This window comes from Cupressus sempervirens, chromosome 8 (assembly GCF_028749045.1).
Source record: "Cupressus sempervirens isolate cs-2001-9-10 chromosome 8, ASM2874904v1, whole genome shotgun sequence".
NCBI classification, from domain to species: domain Eukaryota; kingdom Viridiplantae; phylum Streptophyta; class Pinopsida; order Cupressales; family Cupressaceae; genus Cupressus; species Cupressus sempervirens.
In genome coordinates this window covers 718885621-718910866 of record NC_143125.1, presented here as the reverse complement: position 1 = coordinate 718910866, position 25246 = coordinate 718885621, and the positions used below count along the sequence as shown (strand labels likewise).

General features: G+C 35.1%; 1 protein-coding gene across 1 annotated transcript in view; it reads right to left on the bottom strand.

The window, feature by feature from the left end:
- Positions 1 to 484: 484 nt before the first annotated feature.
- Positions 485 to 25246, bottom strand: part of LOC149544453 (putative protein phosphatase 2C 27) — a 67022-nt gene continuing 42260 nt past the window's right edge. Inside the window, exon 3 of the mRNA XM_089795974.1 lies at positions 485 to 601. Coding sequence (XP_089652100.1) covers positions 485 to 601 — 117 coding nt within the window. The remainder of the gene's footprint in view (positions 602 to 25246) is intronic.

The window sequence follows — 25246 nt, the reverse complement described above, 5'->3', positions numbered from 1 at the left end:
AATAACTAACCTTGCTAGATGAAACTAATAGAGATCACAACTTAGTATCAAATTATGCATGTGTTGTAAAATGAAAATACGGAAGGAAACACACACAAGCTCGACATGAGAGATGTTTGTTTTAGATCCAAATGAAGTGTTATCAGCCGAGGAAGGTTACCTGATGATCCTCGCAATGTGCTTAGTAGATTTTACCTATTTTTAGTGACTTTATCACACTTTTCCCATTGTCTCGCAAACCGCTGCTATGCTGTTCCAAAAAAATCAAAAAACACAGAAACACTAGAAACTGCGAACAATCAGCAGAAAAACCAGAAAACACAAAAATCAATGCAAAAAAAATGCCTCTGTCAAAAGAGTTTCACGCGAAATCCCTGATAGCCCACACGAAGAAGTTTTACGGCTCGTGCAAAATTAAATTCGGCTCACGCAAAATTATATTCGTCTCGCGCGAAGAAAAAGTTTTCGCGCGAAGTTTCGCGCGTCAAAGAACTTTCTCGCGCGATGCAGAAAGAATCTTCGCGCGAAGATTCTGGATCATCACACGAAGATTCTGGATCCTTGCGTGAAAATGAATAGTCTCACGCGAAGATTCTCGAATCTGTACAAAACAGTACGGACAAAGAACAAAAAATGATTTAAAAAAATACAAAAAGAGGCTAGAAAAACTGATTTTTGGGCCCCACGGTGGGCGCCAGAAATGTATGCGTGAATATGTGGCCTCTGCTAACACGCACACTTCAATACGGTCATTGTATGCAGATTCATCCCGAAATGAACATTGGATTGTTCATCCAAAAATCAGCCGGCAAAGCGACCTGTTGCCTTTTATCTAAAGGGATTTTGCCTGTTAATATCCTCAAAATCAAGGTGCAGGCAACCAGACCCTGTAAGAACAATGGATTTGAATGCAATTTAAGCTATATGAATATGCAAGTAATCTAGATGAAGTACAAGCAATTAATCTAAGAAATAAAAGACATTAAACTAAAAATGTATGCATTATTAAGCTAGATGAATCTAAACTAAGAATGCAAGATGTATGTAAAAATATGAGCAAATGTGAGTATGAATTCTAGCAGCAATTCGATGCAAATTCTCCAAATTCATCCTCTAAAATGAAGAGATGAGGGTCTCTTAAATAGACTTTCTTGAAATCCATCAACGATTGAGATCAATTCGGATCAACGGTCAGGATTAAAGATGAGGTTCAGTCATAAAGGGAGATTCCCAAATTAAAGGGAGTTAACAGATTTAATTTGAGTAAAATAAGGAGTTAACTGATTTAATTTGAGTAGAAAAAGGAGTTAACTGATTTAATTTGAGTAGAAAAAGGAGTTAACTGATTTAATTTGAGTAGAAAAAGGAGTTAACTGATTTAATTCATTTTTGATCAATAGTAAACTGAAAATTTTCCTTTTTGAATTGAAGAGAGATTTTGTTGAGATATTTAATTTAATAAAATGAGATATGCTCTCATAATTACTTTTTTTATTTAATTAAATAATTCTTAATTAATTAGAGACACTTTTCTTATTTAATTAAATAACTTCATTTAATTAATTAGGAATGGCTTCCCATTTAATTAAATAACTTTGTTTAATTAATTAGAAGTACTCCATTTAATTAAATAATTTCATTTAATTAATTAGAAATACCTTTCCCATTTAATTAAATAATTACATTTAATTAATCAAGATAGGCGTATTTATTAAATTAAATAAATTTAATTCCATAGTACATTAGCCTTAGGATATAATTTAATTTAATTAAGGTATAAATACTTAATAATTAAATTATAATTAAATCAAGTAGGTTTAATGCAACTAATATGAGTACGTACTATAGGAATTAAATAAGAAATATGATGAATGCAGATTAGGGTTTTTCTGCATCTGACAATTAAGTCAAGTAGCGAATAGCAGAATGAGAATTGCCTATTAGAATAGGACTTATAGAATAGGACTTAGAAATTATCAAAAATAGACCAGAATTGGTATAATGGCAATGAGCCAATTTTGGGGTATTACAGTTAGGAGTAAATGAAATACATTTAGTGCATATAAGTCCCTATTAGGAGATTCCAACCATGTTAGGAGTTGTGCCAATTCTGTTAGGAGTTGTGGAAGATAGAAGGACCCATTGTCCAAAAAGCTTCATAGCAAGACCACCAAACTCACTGTCTAGCTAGCCTTAGTATTATCCTTCTTAGAGGAATATAAGTGTACAACTATCTACAAAAACCTCTTTTCCAAATATAGTCTTTCTATTTTCTCACTGTGACTTAACTACACCAAACACTTTGCTAATCTAAAGATATTCAATATTAGGTTCACTGGATCTCACATACTAGTTTACATACTCGCATTATACAAATATCCTCACTAGATAATTACAACCAAGGACTTTATACCAACTCCTAAATTTTTTTATTAACTCAGCCTTGAGGATTTATCAATTTACAATAATAATATAGGACCAACTTAAGATATTACATTTACATGTTACATTACATCTTTATACTTTTCATAATTACAAACAACTTTCATATCATAATCTTCATAAATATTCACTTGATTCTCATCAACATGTGCATGTTTGACCACCACATCTTTATCATGTCTTCTACCTTTATCCAAGTCTGCATGACTAGATTCAATCTTTGTTAGGAGATATAATCTAAACATCAGTAACCGCTATACATGAACTCTGTCTTCAATAAATATGGAATAGCTCTGCACTATCTTCATATTTCCATACACGATCTTAACTATAACATCAAGAAACTCTATAGAACATTATCCCAAGTCCACATAAGCCAACTTTATTACTAGATCCTCATGAAACTAATATCTATCTATTGATCTATCTATCTCATAGAATAACCAATATGTTGACATCAATGACAAAATCTATCATGAATGCAACACACAACTTCTAAATCATGTCTCCAATAATGCTAGGATACTCCCCCATAGGAATACCAACAAAATTCATGCTAACATAATGTGCTAATTCAACATGCATATATGTTAGGAAATAAATTAAGTGTATCAAAGAGGGTGTTAAATGTGGTGCTCCATCTCTAATAGTTTTTTGCGATTTTGAGGTTTGATATAGTTGGTTTTGCAAGTTTTTAAAGATGATTTTTACCAATTTTTATGACCATAAATACAATATTAAATAATATTAAAGTAGTCATCATTCCTTGGCTTATAAGAATTGAGTGTGTGTTAACAGATTTTTAAAAGCCCATGTTTTTATTATTTTTTGCATAATAAAACACATAAAATAAGCTACCTAGAAGAATGCGTTGGATTAGTTACTATGACTCAACCCACTACTTGGCACCTTGTCATCTCATACAATTATTTCCCCCCTAAAGGGTGACCATTTTTTTTTTGGATACAATTGTTCAATTGTGTGTTGTCTTTGATGTTACACAAATATCATATTAGTTATCAGACAGAGTCTACCGAGCTCAGTTGGTTAGCAAAGCGATTTATAGAGTCTACCAAGCATTCTTGGTAGTTACATTATGAAAATAGTTTCTACTGAGCTCACTTAAGCGATGAAGAATTTTATGGCAGAAGTTAGTTTCTACTGAGCTCACAAGGTCAGTGAAGGAAAGTTAGTGTTTACTGAGTTCACTTAGTCTCCAAAAGATTTTGCAGAGTTCTTAGTGTTTATTGAGCTTCAGTTGGTTAACACTGGAAATCATTTCTGGAGTAGTGTTTACCAAGCAAGGTCGACCAATGAAGGATTTCATTGTTTTGAGAAATAAAGTTTAATTGTTTCATGTAAGGTTTGTAGTGGACTGATGTAATGATTATTCATAATTGTAACTTGTAAATGAGCCAACTAGACAATTTGTAAGGTATAAATAAAAGGTGTAGTTGTGAATTCTAAAGTATGATGAATGGATGAAGTAATTAGCGAGCATGCGAGTGAGTTAATTGTATGAAGATGAAAGTGTGAGCGAATTTAGAAGAAGGATTAGATATCCTTAAAGAGCAAAAAAGGTGTATTCAATCAAAGAGGATCTAGTAAAGAAAAATAGAGATCTATAACAACAAAGTTTAGTTGCATCTCATTCAGGTCACTTCATTGTTACTTTTTCATTATTGTAGCAATGATTCTTAAATCTCTTAACAGAGTTGGTTTAATAGCCACTTTTGTAAATCCTCTAACAAAGTGGATAGTTCTATTGAATTTTTCTAAAGTCCTCTAGCAAGGCCACTCCTATCAGGGTGTTTAAATCCTCTAATAGGGTTACACCTAATAATGTATTTTGTAACCTTTAACAGGGTTGGCTCCTAATAAGACTCACTTTAGAAGAGTGAAAATTGGTAGCTAGTTACTTGCTGGTTTTTCCCATATTGAGTTTCCACTTTAAATCTGGTGTCTCTTGTGTTGATGTTATTTCTTTTATGCATGCATGTTAAATCTTTGTGAATGCTTACTAAGTTAACATACATCTACCAAGTTATAACATTTTTCTGTGTGGCTACCGAGTGACAACAGTAAGTAAGTTTATAAGACATCTAAGGGATCTATGGATTTGTTTTTGTGGTAACTGATTCACCCCCCCTCTCAGTTACTCCATCTATATTTCCAACAATTGGTATCAGAGCATTTGGTGCTTGCACGAAGGATTTCAAGGATCTAAGCTAAAGATTAGAATGTCTTACAAGAGAGAAATTTTGAGGCTTAACAGGGATAACTTTTTTGCATGGCAAGGTCTCATGAGACTCCATCTGGCTTCCATTGGTGATACAAGATTGAAATATCTTGATGAAGAATATGTGACTCCTTTTGGTACACTATCTGTCAATGACATTGCTAAGAGGAAGACTCATAACACCATGATGATAGACATTGCATTTGCCCTAAGCTATGAAGAATTTTATGATGTCAAGGACTACAAAACTACCTTTGAGATGTGGAACAAGCTGAAGGATATCTATGGAGGTGATGATAATGTGAGGAGAGCCAAAGCAAAAATTTCAAGAGGACAATTTGATCAGATGAGGATGAGAGAGGATGAAGACATTGCCAAATATGTTGAATGAGTCAAAGTAGTTATCAGTGCAATCAAGGCTTCTGGAGGAGACATTGAGGAGGAAACAACTGTAAGTAAAGTTCTTAGAACATGTCTTCCTATTTATGCAATTAGAGTTTCTGCAATTCAAGAAAGAAGATGTGAAGCAAATCATAAGATAAATTTAGAAGCCATAGTAGGAAGATTAACTGCATTTGAGCTAGATAACTATGATAACTATGTTCTAGCTTCCAAGAACATTGAATCAGCATTTGAAGCCAAGCTTTCACTCAAAAAAAAAGGCAAGAAGATAAAGGAATCCTAGTCAGAAAGTGAAGAAGAATCATAACAGAGTTCTGACAATGATCTTGAGGTGGTTGAAGCTCTATTAGCAAGAAAATATTCTAGAGGCAAAGGAAAATACAAAGGTAAGGTTCCTTTGATCTATTTTTCATGTGAGGAAATTGGACATATTGTTGCTAGGTGCCCAAACAAGCAAAACAAAGATGAGAAGAAAGGTCATAAGTGTAATGACAAGAAAGACTTCAAATCATTCAAGGACAAAGGTAAGAAAACATGTTTTATGGCTAAGGATTCTAATGATTATGATGATGGTGAAGATGAAATTGTTCACATTGTTGTGAAAGATGAATCTGATAATGATGAGGAAGATAAAATGACACTTATCTCTCATGTGAGAAAAAATGATACATGGATCATAGATAGTGGTTGTTCTCATCATATGATTGGTGATAAAACTAAGTTTGAACAATTTGAAGATTGTGATGGTGGTAATGTGAGATTTGGTAATAATGAACCTTGTTGCATAAAAGGAAAAGGAAGAATCTCACTAACCAAAGAACTTGTATGTGATAATTCCTATTGGGTTGAAGGTCTAAAACACAATTTATTGAGTGTGGCACAACTAATCAATATTGGATTCAAGGTGGAATTCATGCATGACTGTTGGATGATAAAGGAAAGCTGATTGGATCAGGCATACAGATAAAAGGTAACTTGTTTTATCTTGAACTTGGTGAATGTTCATGCTTTATTGCCCAAGTTGAAGAAATTTGGTTATGGCATAGAAGGTTATGTCATGTGAACTTTGATAATCTGGTGAAAATAAGAAAATTTAGGAAAGTTAGAGGCATTCCTAGTATAAAGAAACTTGATGTTGTCTATGCAAGAATTGTCAGATTGGTAAGATGGGAAATACTATCTTTAAAAGTAAGAACTATCAATCTAAAGAAGTTTTGGAAATTGTGCATATTGATTTGTGTGGACCTATTGGAATTGAAAGCTATACTGGAGAAAAGTTCTTCATTCTTTTTGTTGATGATTACTCTAGAATGATGACAGTCATGTATTTGAGAGAGAAATCAGAAGCCTTTGAGAAATTCAAATGGAATTTGGCCAAATTAGATAAAGAAACAAGGAAAAGACTGAAATGCTTGAGGTCAGACAGAGGTGGTGAATTCATCTCCCATGAGTTCAATAACTTTTGCATCGAAAGGGGAATCAAAAGATGTGTATCAACACCTAGAACTCTTGAGCAAAATGGAATAGCTGAAAGAAGGAACAAATCTATCATGGATTGTGCAAGAACTTTAATGATTGAAAATAAAATTTTTATCAAATACTGGAAGGAAGCTATCAACACTACAGTTCATAACTTGAACTAAGTACAACTGAAGAAGGACGCGTTCAAAACCCCCTACGAGTTATGGTATGGCTAGAAACCTAATGTAAGTTACCTAAAAGTATTTGGAAGTAAATGTTATATTATGAAAGAATCTATAAAAGGTAAATTTGATGTGAAGGATGATGAATCAAAGGAGGTAGATCAGACATTATATAGATCAATGATTGGAAAGTTGTAGTATGTAGTTCATACAAGGCTAGATATTGCTCTTGCAGTCGGTATTGTTGCAAGATTTTCAGCAAAATCAAGAGAAAATCACATGATGGCAATCAAAAGGATCATGAGATACTTGAAAGGCACTAAAGATTATGGATTATGGTACAAATTTGGAGGTAATCTATATTTGAAAGTGTTTGCTGATGCAGATTGGGCAAGAAACATTGATGACAGAAAGAGTACAAGTGGAGGAGCTTTCTTTCTTGGAAAGAGGTTGGTTTCTTGGACAAGTAAAGAGAAAAATTGTACATCCCAATCTACAGATGAAGCAGAGTATGTTACAGTAGTAGTAAACTATTCTAATATTTTTTGGTTCAAATAATTATTGGAAGGTATGAAGGTGGAAATCAAAGAACTTGTTGTTATGTTTTGTGACAATACAAGTGCAATTAACATATCTAAAAATCTAGTGATGTATTAAAAAATCAAGCACATTGCAATAAAATATCATTTTGTTAGAGAATTGGTGTAGGATAAGGAGATCAGATTGGAGTAGGTCCATACAAAAGAACAAATTGCTGACATATTCACCAAACCATTACCTAAGGATGCATTCTTGTATCTAAGAGGTAAGTTAGGGGTTATTCCCCTATCTGAGGCTCACTAAAATAAAGTTTAAGTGATGCATCAAGAGGTACCAAGTTGAAGATCTATCAACTGATGCAACATAGTCATGGGAACATTGCATATGAATCAGTACTTAAGGTACATTGCTACTCATTTGGCTTGTGCTGTCTTTGGCATGTGTTGTCAAAGAGGGAGAGTATACTGTTGTATCTTTCTGAAATTTGAATTTGTTTGTGGAGAGTTTGATGTTTGACAAGAAACTATGTAATCCCTTCACAGAGGGAGATTACTGTATTTGAGAAGTTTGTAGAATAAAATCTAAGAGGGAGAAATATTCTATCAGAAAAAGAATTGTTCTCAAATTTCATCTGCTATGACATGTTGTGTTGCTATCAATGTCAAAGAGGGAGATTGTTGGATACAATTGTTCAATTGTGTGTTGTCTTTGATGTTACACAAATTTCATATCAATTATCAGACAGAGTCTACCGAGCTCAGTTGGTTAGCAAAGCAATTTACAAAGTCTACTGAGCATTCCTAGTAGTTACATTGTGGAAATAGTTTCTACCGAGCTCACTCGGGTGATGAAGGATTTTATGGTAGAAATTAGTTTCTATCGAGCTCACCAGGTCAACAAAGGAAAGTTAGTGTTTATCGAGTTCACTTGCTCTCAAAAGGATTTTGTAGAGTTCTCAGTGTTTACTAAGCTTCAGTTGGTTAACACTAGAAATTATTTTTGGAGTAGTTTTTACCAAGCAGGGTCGACCAATGAAGGATTTCATTGTTTTGGGAAATAAAGTTTAATTGTTTCATGTAAAGTTTGTAGCTGACCGATGTAATGATTATTGATAATTGTAACTTGTAAATGAGCCAACTAGACAATTTGTAAGGTATAAATAAAAGTTCTAGTTGTGAATTCTAAAGTATGATGAATGGATGAAGTAATGAGCGAGCATGCAAGTGAGTTAATTTTATGAAGAGGAAAGTGTGAGCAAATTTAGAAGAAGGATAAGATATACTTGAGGAGCAGCAAAGGTGTATTCAATCAGAGAGGATCTAGTGAAGTAGAATAGAGATCTATAATAGTAAAGCTTAGTTGCATCTTATTTAGGTCACTTCATTGTTATTTTTTGATCATTGTAGCAGTGATTCTTAAATATCTTAATAGAGTTGGTTTAACAACCATTTTTGTAAATCCTCTAATAAGGTGGACAGTTCTTTTGAATTGTTCTAAAGTCCTCTAGCAACGCCACTCCTAGCAAGGTGTTTAAATCTTCTAATAGGGTCACACCTAATAGTGTGTTTTGTAACCTTTAACAGAGTTGGCTCCTAATAGGGCTCACTTTAGAAGAGTTAAAATTGGTAGCTAGTTACTTGGTGGTTTTTCCCATATTAGATTTCCATGTTAAATCTGGTGTCTCTTGTGTTGATGTTATTTCTTTTATGGATGCATGTTAAATCTTTGTGAATGCTTAATAAGTTAACATACATCTACCAAGTTACAACATTTTTCTGTGTGGCTACCGAGTGACAACAGTAACTAACTTTATAAGACATCTAAGGGATCTTTGGATTTATTTTTTTGGTAACTGATTCACCCCCCCCCTCAGTTACTCGATCTATATTTCAAACATTTTTTCCTTTATGGGAAGCTAATGGAGTTCTAATAGTAATTATTTTTTAAGTACTCAAATAAGGAGTTCTTACATATGATCAAGAGGGACATATGGTGAGTATCATTTGAGAAGTTTCAATCCCTTCCCCACCTCTTGCATTGATAATATAATAACTTTTGGATGTGGTTTAGGTGAGGTTCTTGTTGACACAAAAGTTTTGACCGTGATTGTGTAGCCATCGCTGTCATTTTCTCTTTTCGTCTAACCACTGCGACCCCACGAAACCATCAAACTTAAATGCTAGATGTTCCATCACAACTTAAAGTTTAACCTTACTATTTAACCTTGCAATGGTGTGCTCCATGTGTATCGCTACTTTGCCATCTTAACTCTGGGTTAGGACTAACCTCCTGTGACAAAGCAATGAAAGTATTTTGTAGCTTCACAAATCTAAACATGGTTTGCTCTTTGCTACATGTGAAGTTGTGACTCTCTTCGAAATGAATGTTATCACACCATCACAACCTATATTTGAATGTTATCATAAACAATGGCAAAGTTGTGCTAACCAAAAACTTGACCATTTCGCATGCTTGCAACCCTCTTGACAGTTAAGTGGTAAACTGGGGCGATGGAGTGATGAGGGGCAATTGCATGATTGCAACTTGAATTTTCATAAGGATAACATGCAAACATGAAAGAGTTAAATATCTAGGGATATAAATGTATGACCAAGGTTTTAATGTATCCCTTAGGGATTGCATGAAAAATGAGTGAATATTCAGATGGACATGGACATGGCTACCACCCTGGTTCTTTGAAATTGGTCAATATTAAAAAATGGGAGGTAGGAGGGCGGGGGGGGGGGGGTGCAGGGGGGGGGGGGGCGCAAAATGGTCAACATTTCTGGTGACTCAAAGGGGATGCTTGCTTGCTAAGCATGAACCAATGACCTTAAGAATCCATTGGGCTATAGAGTGACAAAAATGAATCTATCATCTATATGTATCTCCACAAAATTCTACCTATTCTACAATCACAAAACTTCAAAACTTGCCATCTCATAGAGAAATAACATGTTCTTGTGCACCTCTTGGAAAATAGAAAAAACTAGAAAAACACATACTCTACTATGTATAGAAATTTACAAACAAAAGGTTAAACAAACCCATTGACTAGTTTGTTGAAGTAGCTACCCTTCCTCACCAATTGATTTCTTCTCCCATGCATAAGGGCAACTAAAAATGGCAGAAAGCATGACATGCACACTAACGCATGGAAAGCCTCTTTCCTAATGCTGAGAAAGAAGAAGCTCTCTAGCATTGGGATATTATCTTCTTGAGGAATAATTACTTTCTCCTCCTTATGAAAATCTTCCTCATGCTTTGGAGTGAGCATGAATAGAGGCAACTTGTATTGCTACAGAGATAGATACCTGATGGGGCATTCTCTTGATGGCTTCAAGTCTGGGTAATCAGCCTTGACTATGTTGTGCTCTACAATGGTAGCATCCAATTGGTTTGGAAATGGCTCCTTCCTTTGTGAAGAAACAATCTCCACCTCTTTCTCATCATGCTCATGAGCCACCACCTTGGGAGCTACTGGTATGGTGTCAAGCCTTGAGAAAAAGCCTATTATGATGCTGGAAAAAACATCTTCCATATCATAACCTTCATTTCTCTTTTCTTCTTCCTCCTGCTCATGCTTGTCTTTCTACTGCAACTGATGGTTTTTCTCTTCTTCTCCTTGTAGCTAGTCTAATCATTCTTCCCTATATGAAGCACGATCAACTACCTCTGATTCCTCAAGGGTAGGAACCACCTCATCCTCCTTTGTCTCCTGATGTAGTTGCTCAATGTCCAATTGAGGCAGTGTAGGCTCTTGATCATTGCAACAAGGAATGGAAATATGGGCAGGCTCACTCCTTTTGAAGCTAGAAAATGTGCATTTGGGTGGCTCTTCTTCAGATGAATTTGGAAATGTTTCTTGTCAGTGGGCCTTTGGCTCTTGAGCATTGTTTTGTAGAATAGGGGGGCCACTTTGCATGAAGCAAGACATTTTTCTTGTTGGTGGCTCTTGTGCTTTAGCAGCTTGCATTTGAGTAGGCTTGAGCCTCATCTCTTCCTGATTTGTAGCCAACATTCTTGCAAGATTCTTCTCAAACTGGGTTACTTTCACTTCTGTTGGTACCCAATTTGGACCCTGTATTAAAAATTTTTGTGTGGAATCTTGAACCTCTTTGAACTAAGGTTCAAAGTAGTTTGAAGTGGTTTAGAACAATTCATGTCATTCGAAAAAGTTCTGTAATGGGGACAACTTAGTGATTTTCCCTCAAATTCTTGGATTCAACAACCCTTTCTAGTTCAAATTGGTGGGTGTAAATGTTTTTAAACTCACTTGAGTAAGGTGCAATTTAAGATGGTTCTTGATGGTTTGATGTAGCTTCAATGGTCTATTCTCATAGATCCAATGGTGCAAGTTTAGTAGGAAAGTTTTAAATGCAGGTTACCAATTTACATGTTTGATAACATCCCTCATGAATATAGCATTGACCTCTATGGATCATAAGGTTAAAATTTATGATGATGTTGATAAATTTGGTGACTACACTTGTCATGTAAATTTGCAGTTGTCTAGTTATTTTATTCATCTTTGTCTCATGAACATAGGAAGGTGAGTTGCACAAGGGCTCATTATTCTCCATAATCTTTTCAAGGCATGTTCATCGTGCATACGCTAGTGGATTTTACTAGTTCATAGAATTTCCCATGGATTCAAGCAATATAGATCTATCATATGATCTATAACCTGATATTGACTAAAGCATCAGAGGTGAGATATAGATCTATCATATGATCTATAACCTGATATTGACTAAAGCATCAGAGGTGAAAGTTATAATGGGGTTAGTATAAGTTGCATCATGCCCAAGCTTGGCTATATAAACATGGAAGATATCAGTGCAATCTATCCTATCGAGTTTTCTTCATATAGTATCCGATCATATAGTATCCGATGATTTGGGCCCGTATACAATGAAATAATATGGACTATTTGGCAGAATGTCTATGGCTCTTTTGCACATGTTGGAATTCTAAATCTCTAGCCATGGTGATGAGTTAAATTGCTCATAGAGATCAGGTGGTAACTTGAGAGTTTTATATGCATTTCAAAGTTTGATGGGAGGCAATGGTGAAGGTGCTATTAGGTTCTAGTTGGATCATAATCTAAGTGATTCCATAGGTGTACTTAATGTCACCCAACTGTTTGACTAGATGCCAAGAGTGAAAGTGAAGATGTACAGTCTATGTAGTATGTAGAACATTGAAAACATTCTAATGTTAAATAAAGTGAATGTATTGAGAAAAATAGGAAAGATCTCTGCTGTCCAAGAAAAAGCCTCTGAATGTAGTCAATACATATGCTCAAATTCACCTTCTGTGTTCTCCTGTGAATGAGATAACATTGTTGTTACCACCAGTCCATATTATTTATAGTACTTTCTAAAAAATAGACAAAGTAGAGAGACACATTTGAAATGGTTGATAAGCTATCTAGGCTAGTTTTAGGGGAATATTGTTGGGGGCACCAAGTTCTAGATAATTATTTTGTTAATGGCATGTGCATGTTTTCACGAAAGATATTCCAAGTGTGTGTAATGCTATCTCTATGGTATGGAGAGTTTTCATGTACTCATTTCCACCTCCAAACAAGTTTGCTTCATCATGAAATACACACCATCATCATTCAATAATATATAGTTTGAGAGCATCATATGGTTCCAATGATGCTAATGCCCGAAGGGTTGAGGTCAGAGGTAAGAAAGGTAAGAACTAACTTGATGTATTGCCAATAAGAGCCTGTCTTATCAATCAACAAAGATGACAGACCCAAATATACCTGACCCCTTCAACATTCTTAAATATGTCACCTATGTAAATATGGAGTCATTATAATGGCAGGTGGAATGCCCAATTCTTCATACCCTAAATAAAGCCTCAAATCAACACAGGTAGTGGGAAGTCATGTGTGCAAATAAAAGATGCACAAGTGTACGCCATGTGGAGGCAAGTAAGCATACAAACTATTTGGAAATAACTTCATCTCCATATGCATTAGTAACTTGGAACTTGAAAATCCAATTCTTGACACATGATGTAGTTAAGAATGCCAAAATTGGGACCATTTGAGTGTGGGCTAAAGGTATGTTGAGAATGGAGGGTGAAATGGCTCAAAAAGAAATTATGAGTAATAGGATAATATGTTTACACCTATCCTTAAAGGAAATTTATTTTCATCTCCAAACATATGAAGATGCCATCTGTCAGCATATTGTGGAGGCAAGTAAGCATACAAACTATTTGGAAATAGCTTCACCTCCGTATGCATTAGTAACTTGGAACTTGAAAATCCAATTCTTGACACATGATGTAGTTAGGAATGCCAAAATTGGGACCATTTGAGTGTGGGCTAAAGGTATGCTTAGAATGGAGGGTGAAATGGCTCAAAAAGAAATTATGAGTAATAGGATAATATGTTTACACCTATCCTTAAAGGAAATTTATTTTCATCTCCAAACATATGAAGATGCCATTTGTCAACATATTTAGGGATCTTGTATTCACGGAGATATAAAACAATGTTTATAATAATATAAAGAGATGGGCAAAGAGAAGTCAATTTCTGGTTCCTGAGAACTTTTCATAACCATTTAACAATTTTGAAGTCCTTTATATAGTGAAAGCATCAAATAGTAAGGGTTCCAATTTTTGGGAGAGTATGGGAGTTTGGTTCCAATTTCATTCCAGATTTTTTCAAAGTTTTTCTAGTTCTTTCAAGGGGAAAGAGAGCAAACTGTGGGCTGTGAAAGAGAAGAGTTTTTTCATTATTCTGAACTGTGTGTTAGGAAAAGGGGGGAAGTCTTGATTTTAGCATAATGTAAGGGTGGAATTTCTGTTTCTTCTAGGTAGTGACTTTGATGCATATGTGTAATAAGGTCTATGTAATTTTTATGCTTTAGAGAAGGGAGACTTGGAAGATAATTGCACATCAAAACTTTGAGTTTGGCCAATTTTCTTTCCACTCATCGTGATCTTTGTATAGCTTTTAGTTTTCTCTAAATGTTTTTTAATGTCACTATTCTCTGATTATGTTATCATATCAAGATATCTTTAAAGCTCGAATTCTTCACTTTCTCAGGAAGATGGAAGATTTATTCCTCATTTTCATTCTTTCTATTATGTAAAATTTGAATAAGTGGACTTTGTGTCATTTATTTTCTTTTAGCCACTTAGTCTTTTAGCATCTATCTCATGTTTATGGATAGATGTTTGTAAACCTTTTGTGCTTTCTAGTTAAAAGCATCCATATTTGTATTTCTATGAATTCATTGTAAATCATGCACGAGGTGCTATACATAGATAAATTCAAAGGGCACTTACACTTTTTAATAGCGAAGTGACCCAATTGTTAGTGCATATTCAGTCTTCCTATATGAGATTTTGGAGTTAGTTTGTATTTATTTATTTGGAGGACAATTTGTTCACTAACAACTTTGCACTCTGTGGAGTGAAGGAGAGCATGAAAATCTAGCTTTGGTTGTTGAGGAGAGGCTCGAAAAGAATAGTCTTGTTCATACTTCCCTTGTTGGACCTCTATTTGATGCTACAAATCATTCTCCTGCTACCTCCTTATCTCATCAAGATGCCTTCCCAGGCCATCAACCACTTATCATTATCATCCATTTGGCTTTCGAAAACCATTGAATGCTCATGAAACTTGACATCCATATTCTTTTGGAATTCCAACATCATATCTTTAAGTTCTTTATATGGAGATGTTAGGGTTGGAGGAACAAGGGTGGGAGGAGAATATGCATATTGAATATGTTGCCCATAACTGGGTTGTGGTTGAGACTGATATTGATAAAAAGAGGGATAAGAAGTAGCATTTTCATGATATGGGGGAGAATAATAAGGGTTTCTATTAAATGGTTCCATGGTTAGAGTTTCTTAAAAATTGCATTTTCATAGAAACTTGAAATCACAAAAAGATCAAGAATCATCATTACATACTAGCACTGTGCCTGTATGAAACCAGATAGATGCATAGAGTCACCATGGTGTTAGATGAACACCTCCAAAGGCTGATTTCATTGAGAATAACACCTAAATTCTCAATGAATGAACTTGAAAATGGTTTCCAGTGGATTTGAGTAGCTAAAATGTATTTCCCATTGGGTGTGCCAAAAACTATTGACACAAAAGTCTGCACCCTTTCTTAAGGTATGACCCTCAAGTGACCTCATGTAACATGGAAACAACCTCCAAGTGTGGGACTTGTGTTCTAAGATCAAATCTCTAGAGAAGGTTAGCTTCCTTACAAAAAAGATGCACCTAACTACTCTTGAGAGGAAAAGGGAGAAGGAGATGCAAGAAATTAAACTACCTGATATAATCTGAAGGGGTTGATGCACCTAGAGTGAATGGTCACAACTCTATCCATGTATGCACAACACATTGATGAAAAGCCCAAATACATAAATCTTAACTCTATTCTACTTCCAAAGAATTCATATGCAGGTTTAGAATTGATCAAGTGCTGAAAGGAAAGACACTTCACAAATACAACAATCATCAACAATTTGGACACAACATACAAACCTTAAAACTAGAGGAAACATTCAAAACAAGGCAAGATACATGCACAAATCATGAATGAAAAGAAGAGGTAAAGAGAAGAGCTATTTTATATTAATGGAAAGCAAGGAATATAGTTGCAGAGCACAAGGGTACTACAAGTAAACATGATAGAACAGAGGAGAACAACCCTTTATAAATATTTACAATTGCCTTTTATAGAATTCAGGCATAACTTTGGTATTACATTGAGTTCAAACTCTAACCAGGTAGAGTTGAGATTGTAGAGGAGCAATATCTTTTGACCAGAGGAGATCATGATTAGATGCACATCCCCATACATGAAATAAGATCTTTTACGTGCAAATCTGGTTTGGACGAGATAGAAGCAATGAGTGTAATCATTTTGATTGGGTAGATGGATAAGCAAGTGGTGGGAGGAAGAAACTACATTTACCAGGCATAGGGAACACTCAAAAAGTGGCAATAAGCAATCAAGAACCTACTCACCATTAAGGAAATGCTTAATGTCATGTCCACGACTATGCCAAATTGGCAAAATCATCAAGTCAAAAGGAGTCAACAATCTAACTTTCCACATCGACAAATGTCCTAAAAATATTTTCCACCTCGCCTAGCCTCTATCTATTTGTTGACCTTTTGACTGCTAGTGATCATAGCTTCACCACTAATCCCTTTCTTTAATTGTATAGCCCTACAAAACCAAGACTGCCCATGTCTATGCTTGATCACTACTTCACAACTTGTTATCATGTTGTCTCCTTAACTATCGTGACCCTATGACATTATGAAATTGGCCCTTTGTACCATCAGTGAGATTTAGACCTAACAATATTCTAACCATGTAATGATGTAAAGCAATTATCTTACCTTTGTGACCTTGTCGCATCTTAAATCTTGGCTAGCATGAAATGTTCGTGACCCTATGACTGTTAAGAACCCTAACTACTAGTACTGCCATTTGTGTCATCATGGCCTAAAGCCTGATTGTATCAAAGATACCTACTATCTTATGAAGACAAGGTTTTGACCATGATCGGCCAATCGCCACTATCATTTTCTCTTTTCATCTAACCACTGCGACCCCGAGAAGCCATCAAATTTGACTACTAGATGTTCCATCACAATATCACAACTTAAAGTTGAACCTTACTATGTAACCTTATGATGGTGCACTCTATGTGTACCACTGCTTCACTATCTTAACCCTAGGTTAGGGATAACCTCCTGGGACCAAGCGATGAAACTATTTTGTAGCTTTGCGAATTTGACAATGGTTTGCCCTTTATTGCATGAGAATTTGTGACTCTCTTCAAATTGAATGTTATCACACTACCACAACTTGTATTTGAATGTTAGCATAAACTGTGGAGAAGCTTCACTAACTATAAACTTGACCATTTCACATGCTTGTAGCTCTCTTGATAGTTAAGTGGTAAATTGGGGTGATGGAGTGATGAGGGCAGTCGTATGAGTGCAACTTGATTTTTTATAAGGATAACATGCAAACATGAAAGAGTTAAAGATCTAGGGATATAAATGTATGGCCAAGGTTTTAATGTATCCCTTAGGGCTTGCATGGAAAATAAGTGAATAGTTAGATGGACGTGGACATGACTGTCACCCTTATTCTTTGAAATTGGTCAATAATAAAAAAGGTGGGGGGACGGGGGAGGGGGGAGAAAATGGTCAAAAGTTTCATTTTTAGAAATTGTCTAGTAAGGATTTTGTTGGGAGCATATGTTATAAACTCAATTTAGAGATCTCCTACCCTTGAAATTTGATGCTTTACACAATAAATTTACTATAGGAAAGTTATTCCCATATACTCTTAGTCTTATCAATCATGATTTTCATCACAATTATAAATTTTTATAGGGATTTTGATTACTTAATGTTATCTATTCCCACTTGGGTTGTACCCTCTCATGTGACCTCATAGGTTGTTTGAGAGGTACATTAGCTAATTTAGAGTGCACTACTTGAAAGAAAATGGCGAGTCAAGCTTTTTGATCAACAATTTAAGGGGAGAGAATATGCCTATCACCCAAACCTTTTGAAATTCAATCAATGTGCCTACTTTAATGAAGAAAAAATAATTGATAAAATAGGTTTATTCTAAACTTACATTTGTCACCAATTCCAATGAATAATTTTAATAGTGTTGTATGATTATTTAATAAGTGTATAAGTACCTACAAAAACAAAATTAGTAATTATATTTTTGGGAAAACAAGATTTTTACAATCTACAAATAAATGCACTAGAAGAGTAAGCATATGCATTAAAAAGAGTAGTAAATAAGCTAACAATAATAATAAATGTAATATTTTGAATGATAGATGAAAAAGATAAATCAAATGTGCTAAAAATAATTGCAAATGGATCACTAAGTGTGTCAAATGTACTAAAATGGGTGTTAAATGTGTTGGTCTATATTGTACATGTGTCAATTTGTGAGTCACATGCATTGTTCTTCTTTTTCATTAAGATGTGCCATAATTTTTTTAAGTAATACATATTAAAATGGGGCACAAAAATATGTTGAGTGCTAGAAATGTGTGTTAGAAATTAGGGAATTCAAATGGAAACACTAACAAACCCATGGACAATTACATTCAAAGGAATGCATGAAATTGACTTAGATTGCTCTCAAGACCATCTCCTCTATCTTTAAGGATTTATTTGTTCTATTAATGTCTCTTATATATGCACTTGGATCATTTGGATAAAAAATTAAAGAATCAAATTTAGAATGCTAAAATACAAGATTAACATGCTAATATGAAATCTTAAACAAATCTGTTGTCGCAAAAGTTTGCTCCCTTGTCCAAAGTTTTTACCTAAGGACAACCTTGTGAAACATGGAAACAACCTCCAAGCTGTGTGACTTGAACTATGATGTTGAGTCTCTAGAGAAGGCCAACTTCCTTTGCTACCAGGATGCACCTAACTAATCTTAGAGAGGAAAAGGGAGAAGGAATGCATAGAAATATTCTACCTAATCTAATTTATGGAGGTGATGCACCACAATAGAGTGTTTGATCTTATCTCTAACCATAAATGCACAATTAACCAGTTATAACCTCAAAGGACACAAATTCAAACTTTGCTAAATTTAATGACCACATGTAGATTAGACAAAAAAAGAATGCTATAGGAAAAACTTCACTTAATATCATTTGAATGCCAAAATAGATACAATCATGCAAATTATAGAATATAGACAAGAATATTAACTAGAGGCAAAGAAGTCTTGCATAGTGTGTTAATGGCTAAAAGAGACTCAATAGAGGATTACAATGGCTTAGGGGCATGAGAAATTATAGTAGTATGCATGGAAGCAATACTAGAGAATGAGAGAAAGATCAACCCTTCACAAAAATTACAAAATCTGCCTTTACAGCTCAGGCATAATTGAGATATTTTTCACCCTAAACCAAACTCAACCACTACACTCAACAATTACTACAAATCTAGAATAAATTTGATCATGGAGCAACCCCAGATGCAACATAATCATTAAATCCCTAGCTGGAAGGACCCTGGAAATGACAAAACAATGCCATTCAATGCAAAAAACCCCAAAATGGACAATTAAATAGTGGGAGAATTGTCTTTCGTGTCATTTTTGGCCTTGCATTTATTTGGAAGTGGTTGGGATTGATCAAGAAGATTAGAACATGCAAGAAAACCCAATTCCCTTCATTTCTAGCTTATGAATCAACAAAGTTAGCAAGTCAACTCGATCAAGCAACTAGAAACCTCCACATGGACCAACCATATTATTTCTTTTTTCCACCTCGTGAAGTCTTCACAGGTTTGACCGCATCATTTAACTAACTGTGCCACCCTTAAAACTTGACTGTGATGGCTTGCAATATTGTTAATTTTAACTGTGATGTCAACCTAATTGTACCTACCAAACTGGGCCCATTGGGACACGTGGAAAATCCTCGCTATGTCGCTATAACTAAAGATTGATCATTTTCCTATAACAACATAATGAGAGACATTGATCTTCCATCATCTAACGATGAAAGAAAAAACTAAGAACATGTGGCCCACCAAACTGACTATGTTAGAGACTTGGCCAATGAAATGCCCACCGTATGCCAGCTCAGTCTAACTCATCACTTTGTCACATTGCAGCCCACACAACACGACCTAGCACATGAGTCCACATGTCAACCTTTCACTATGTCACATAAATTAAAATACTCACAGTTTTCCATAATGACATAGCAAGGACTATTGATCTCACTCCATTTAATGGCCTAGAATGTGCAACAAATTTACTGACCATGCTAGAATCCAAAGCAATCAAGACTCATCCGTGTGCCAACCTGTTTAACATGTCTATGCTTTTGCGGCTCGCCAAGGGAAAGGCATCATCATATCCATGCATCACAATGTCGCTATGTCACCTTCCAAAAACCTTGTAACTTTATAAGGCAACAAGATGATGATCGTAGATCTAGGAAGATCAAACGGTATGAAAAAGTTGCAGCCCTGTAAAATATTAAGACATGACTTAACCTGGGACTTACGATATAACATGTATAATCAAAGTATTCTCGCATCCCCTAATATTTGAATTTTCAAATATATGAATGTTAGGGTGTGCTTAGGTCTTGGAATCAATCTTTTGGCGGGAAGCATTTTTGGTTAACAATTATGTCGTCTCAAAGGGGACGCAAGCCCACTATGCATGCGACCAGTGACTTAAAGCATCTATTGGGCTATAGAGTCAAAAAAACATGAAATTGTGCCCTACCAAAACTGTAATACTAAAAATTGTGACCCTCTATAATCTTAAAACTCAAGAAAACTACCTCTACAACAAACATGTGCCCATCACTTCTTGGAAAATAGGAACCACAGGAAGGAAACTAACCTAACTATATACATGAGATACTCATCTTTTATCAAAATCAAGACTTAAGATATATTCCATTAATTGGAATAGGTAGAATTTCACCATTAGGCCTTCTTAATTGAAAAGCATTGGCCTATTTGCAACTGATAACCACATAGGGACCACCCCATAGTGCATCAATTTTTGAGTGCCTTCCTGGTTTTTCCCTATTTGCATCCCACTTGAGCACAAGGTCACCCTCTTTAAAAATTCTAACCTTAGCCTTCTTATCAAAGCTCTTTTTCATCTGTTGTTAATGTGTGTCTAGAGTCTGCATGGCTTGGTTTCTTTTCTCTTCCAACTCCATCAACTCTATCATTCTTACTGTCATGGCATCACTTTCCATTAGCTCCAACTGATGAGCCAGTTTTAGAGATAGGAATTCTAATGAAATTGGAAGCCTTGCTTCCATGCCATATACCAACATAAAGGGTGAATTTCCAATTGCCCTCTTAGGTGTTATTCTAGCAACCCATAGTGTTGTCTTCAACTTTTGATGCCAACACCTCTAGTTATCCTCCATAGCCCTTTTCATAATCCTAATTAGGTTTTTGTTAGATGACTTGGCTAATCCATTTCCCTGAGGATAGTAGTTTGAGGATGTGCTCAAGTAGATATTATGATCAACTGTCCATGCACAAATCTGAGCTCCTACAAAAGATTTTGCATTATTTGAAATAATGGTTGAAGGTGCACCAAACCTGGTCACAATTCCATCAAGGAATTCAACAACTGAAGATTCAATGACATCCTTCAATGCAACTACCTCTGTCCATCTGGTGAAGTAATTTGTAGCCACTAGGATCCATTTATGACCAGAGCTAGAAGGAGGATTGATGGGGCCTATGAAGTCTAATCCCCATTGAGTAAAAGTTTGATCTACTTGAATGAGATGAGGTGAAAGAGCTACAAGCCTCTACTTACCTAAAAAAAAAGCACATTTTTCACACTTCCTCACATACTTATGACAATCTTGGAACAAGGATGGATAGTAGTAACTAGCTTTCATGATCTTTCTTATAGTTGTCCTTGCTGAAAAGTGGCCACCATCAGGACCATCATGAAGTTCTTTGATCATTTTTTCAGCCTGGTCTATATCAATGCATCTCAATAGGGCTCCATTGAAATCCCTGCTAAAAAGGATACCATCAACTATGGTATAAGGAATTGACTGCAACCTATACTTTCTCCTTTTAGTTCTATCCAATCCTTGAGGTATCCATTGCCTGAGAAGAAGGTCATCATGTCATCTATCCAACTCCTTGGATTATCATTTCTTGCTTCTTTCTATTCTGTCAATACCATACCAACTTCCTCATTTGATTCTTTATATGAGATCATCTATTTGCATAATCCTTTCCCTCTTACCAACTTGGTAATCTAGATGTCAACATCATACTCCATTACCTTAGTGATCCAACCTGCTCTCTTCTCACTAATATCTTTTCTCAAAAGAAAGTCCTTCACACTAGCATGGGGTACTAACAAATGGATCTTGTTATGAGACATAAGGTGTTTGAATTTCTTCAAAGCTCTTATGATTGCAAGGGCTTGCTTTCTACATAAATGTATTTGTCTTCATATTCCTTAAGCCCTTCACTAAAGAAGGCAATAGGTTGTTCTTCATTCTTATCATTTGTTTGAGTCAATACAATAGCAATGCTTGAATCACCTCCTAAGGTGTAAATAATGAAATCCTTCTCAAAATTCAGATTGATGAGAGTAGGGGCAGAGGCTATGGCTGCTTTGATCCCTTCAAAACTTACCTTCCCTTCCTTGGTCCATGAGAAGACCATATTCTTCTTAAGCATGGTTGTAAGAGGTTTCACCATGGTAGCTAAATTAGGGATAAATCTCCTCACAAAATTTATTCTACCAAGAAAACTTTGCAAAACTTTCTTATGACTAGGAAGGGGAAGAGCAAGTATCATCTTTGTTCTTTTTGGATCAATGGTCAAACCATCCTTAGATACAATGTGTCCTAACAATTTTCCTTGATTAGTAGCAAAGACACACTTGCTCGGATTCAAAGATACTCCAAACTCTCTAGATCTTATGAACACTTGTCTGAGATGACCAAAATGATCTGCTATATTCTTTGAGTACACTATGATATCATCAAGGTAAACCAACACAAACCTTTCAATCATGTTTTTGAAGGCCATCTCTATTGCCTTTTGAAATGTGGCACCTACATTTGTTAGCCCAAAAGGCATTTTTCTATAAGCACAGGTGCCCCACTTTGTGTTGAGATAATGGGTGTTGCACACATTGCATAATATTGTTATATTGTATTATTTTATTTTTTATATAATTTTGCACCTAGATGGATGTACAAGATGTAAAGATTCCCATGGGATATGCTTGATTAGTTGTATTGTAACATTGTGATAATATTTCATGTAATTATTTAATATTGGAGAAAAAAATTAAAATTCCAATATTAAATATGGGGTCAATGGGTTAAGTAGCACATGGTTTATGTAATACCACTTAGTGTTTTTATGGGACTTGCTACTATATAAGTGGCCACAAGGGTAGTTGTTGTGTGTGAGTGAGAAAGGAAAGAGTCAAGTGGGACAAGGCTTGACAAGTTAGCCAAGAGAGCATTTGTGAAGGTTGGAAGCATGGCATGGGATGTGTGGACTCATGCCTATTCACATGGATTGCTTAGTTGTGGCTATGGTTTTGAAGGCTTCTATGGCTGTATTGCAATGGTGTTTTTGCTGAATAATACATGGTGATAGATGCTTTTGGAGGCTGGGTTTTTTCTCTCGATGAGAATTTCCCAAGGTATATCTTGTCTCACAATTTTGTGGGTATGTTGTCTATTCTCTTGCATGTGAATTTTAATTGCATATTTATTTCAGATTAATTATGGGTTATGTGGAAATTGTTATATTCTTTATTGCAAGTTTCCTTACAAGTGGTATCAAAGCTATGGTTTTATTATTATAACCCTAAATTGAATCCATGGGAATGCATGAGAGAATAAAAGAAAGGGCAAGATATATGAGTTTTTATTATAGATATGAGAGTTTTGGATTTGCTATTATAATGAGATGTTGGTAGATTTTGGGCATGTTAAATTGTTGGACAAAAGAATTTTTGGGATGTTTCATTTAAATGAGGGTTTTAGGGGGAGCTTGCAGAAATGACCTCTTAGGTAAAAATAAACCTCACCATTGTATCTAGGTCAACATTTCCATTGATTCTGATATATAATATGCCCTAGTTTGGCCATGTTTAGAGGAAATGAAAGAGTTTTTAAGTTTTAACCCATGATAGCCATCAAATTTAATCTCATCAAAATTTTCATCACAAAAAAAAAGTCATAGTGAAAATGGTAAAAAGACTTTCTCAGTAAAAAGGCCATCACTTTGTCTCAGGATATCAGATTTTAGATTTCTTATAGGTGTTGGAAAGCTAATTTAGATCACTACAACTTGGTGTAGGTTTGGTTTTGTGATTTTGAAATTTTGTTAGGTTTTAAGAGCCCACAAATTAGATGTTAGTTACTTTGAGCATACATTAGGGCATAACTTGGGCATACAAAGTCAAATTTTGGACTTCAAGCAGTCAACATAAAGCTCTTGGAGAGCTATACACATTGTCTCAGATTTGGTGTAGATTTGGCATGATTTATTTGGTGATATATTGATCTGAACAATTTTTACTATGGTAACATTGTAAGTTTATGACATTGTATGTTTTAGAGATTTAAGATTTGATGTCATTATATACTCAGTTCATATTTTAGATTGTTCTCATGATGATATGGTTATTAGTGTTTGGTTTGGATATGTATGATGACTTGTTGGCTCTACAAGATGTGTAGTGTTGTAAGTAGTCTATACTTACAAGTTGCCTTTATAGCTTGGTTATGGGTCATCTTTGCCCATTGATATTTTGTTATTGATGCATATTCAAATTGGTGGCTTGGATTTGGGTTGTCTATGCCCTAAGTCACATGATTTACTGATTTTTCTTCATGTAGAGGGGATGAGATGTTGTTACCAAGTACACTCATGGTGGAGGATTGTGATTGACTATTTTATACTGATAGATTGGACATATTGAGCGTCAGATGCTCAGTTCATGGATGTGATCATGGTGCCATAGATCTTGGCATGACATGATTGGATATTCAAGTAAATTCTTGATGTTCATTAGTTTGGATTCCTGATTTGGTTATCTTGGTATATATTCTTGGTTGAGGATCATGGTTATTTGGTTTCTTTTGAGGAGCTCATGATGTGCACTTTGAGTTCTTTGATGGTTTGATGCCTTGGTTGATTCTTATAGTTAGAGGATAGTTTTTTTCATCATGATGTCATGGATAGCTTGGATACATGGTTTAGTAAGAGCTTGTGATAGTGATGGGGTGACAGTGCAGGATTAGTTCATGGTTAGAATTATATCTTCTTGATTTTGGAAATCTTGGTTTCACTTGGTATTGACACTTTGGTTGTGTGTGTAGACCTAGAGGATCTTCATGTAGGAGATGGATTTTGTGATGCTGTA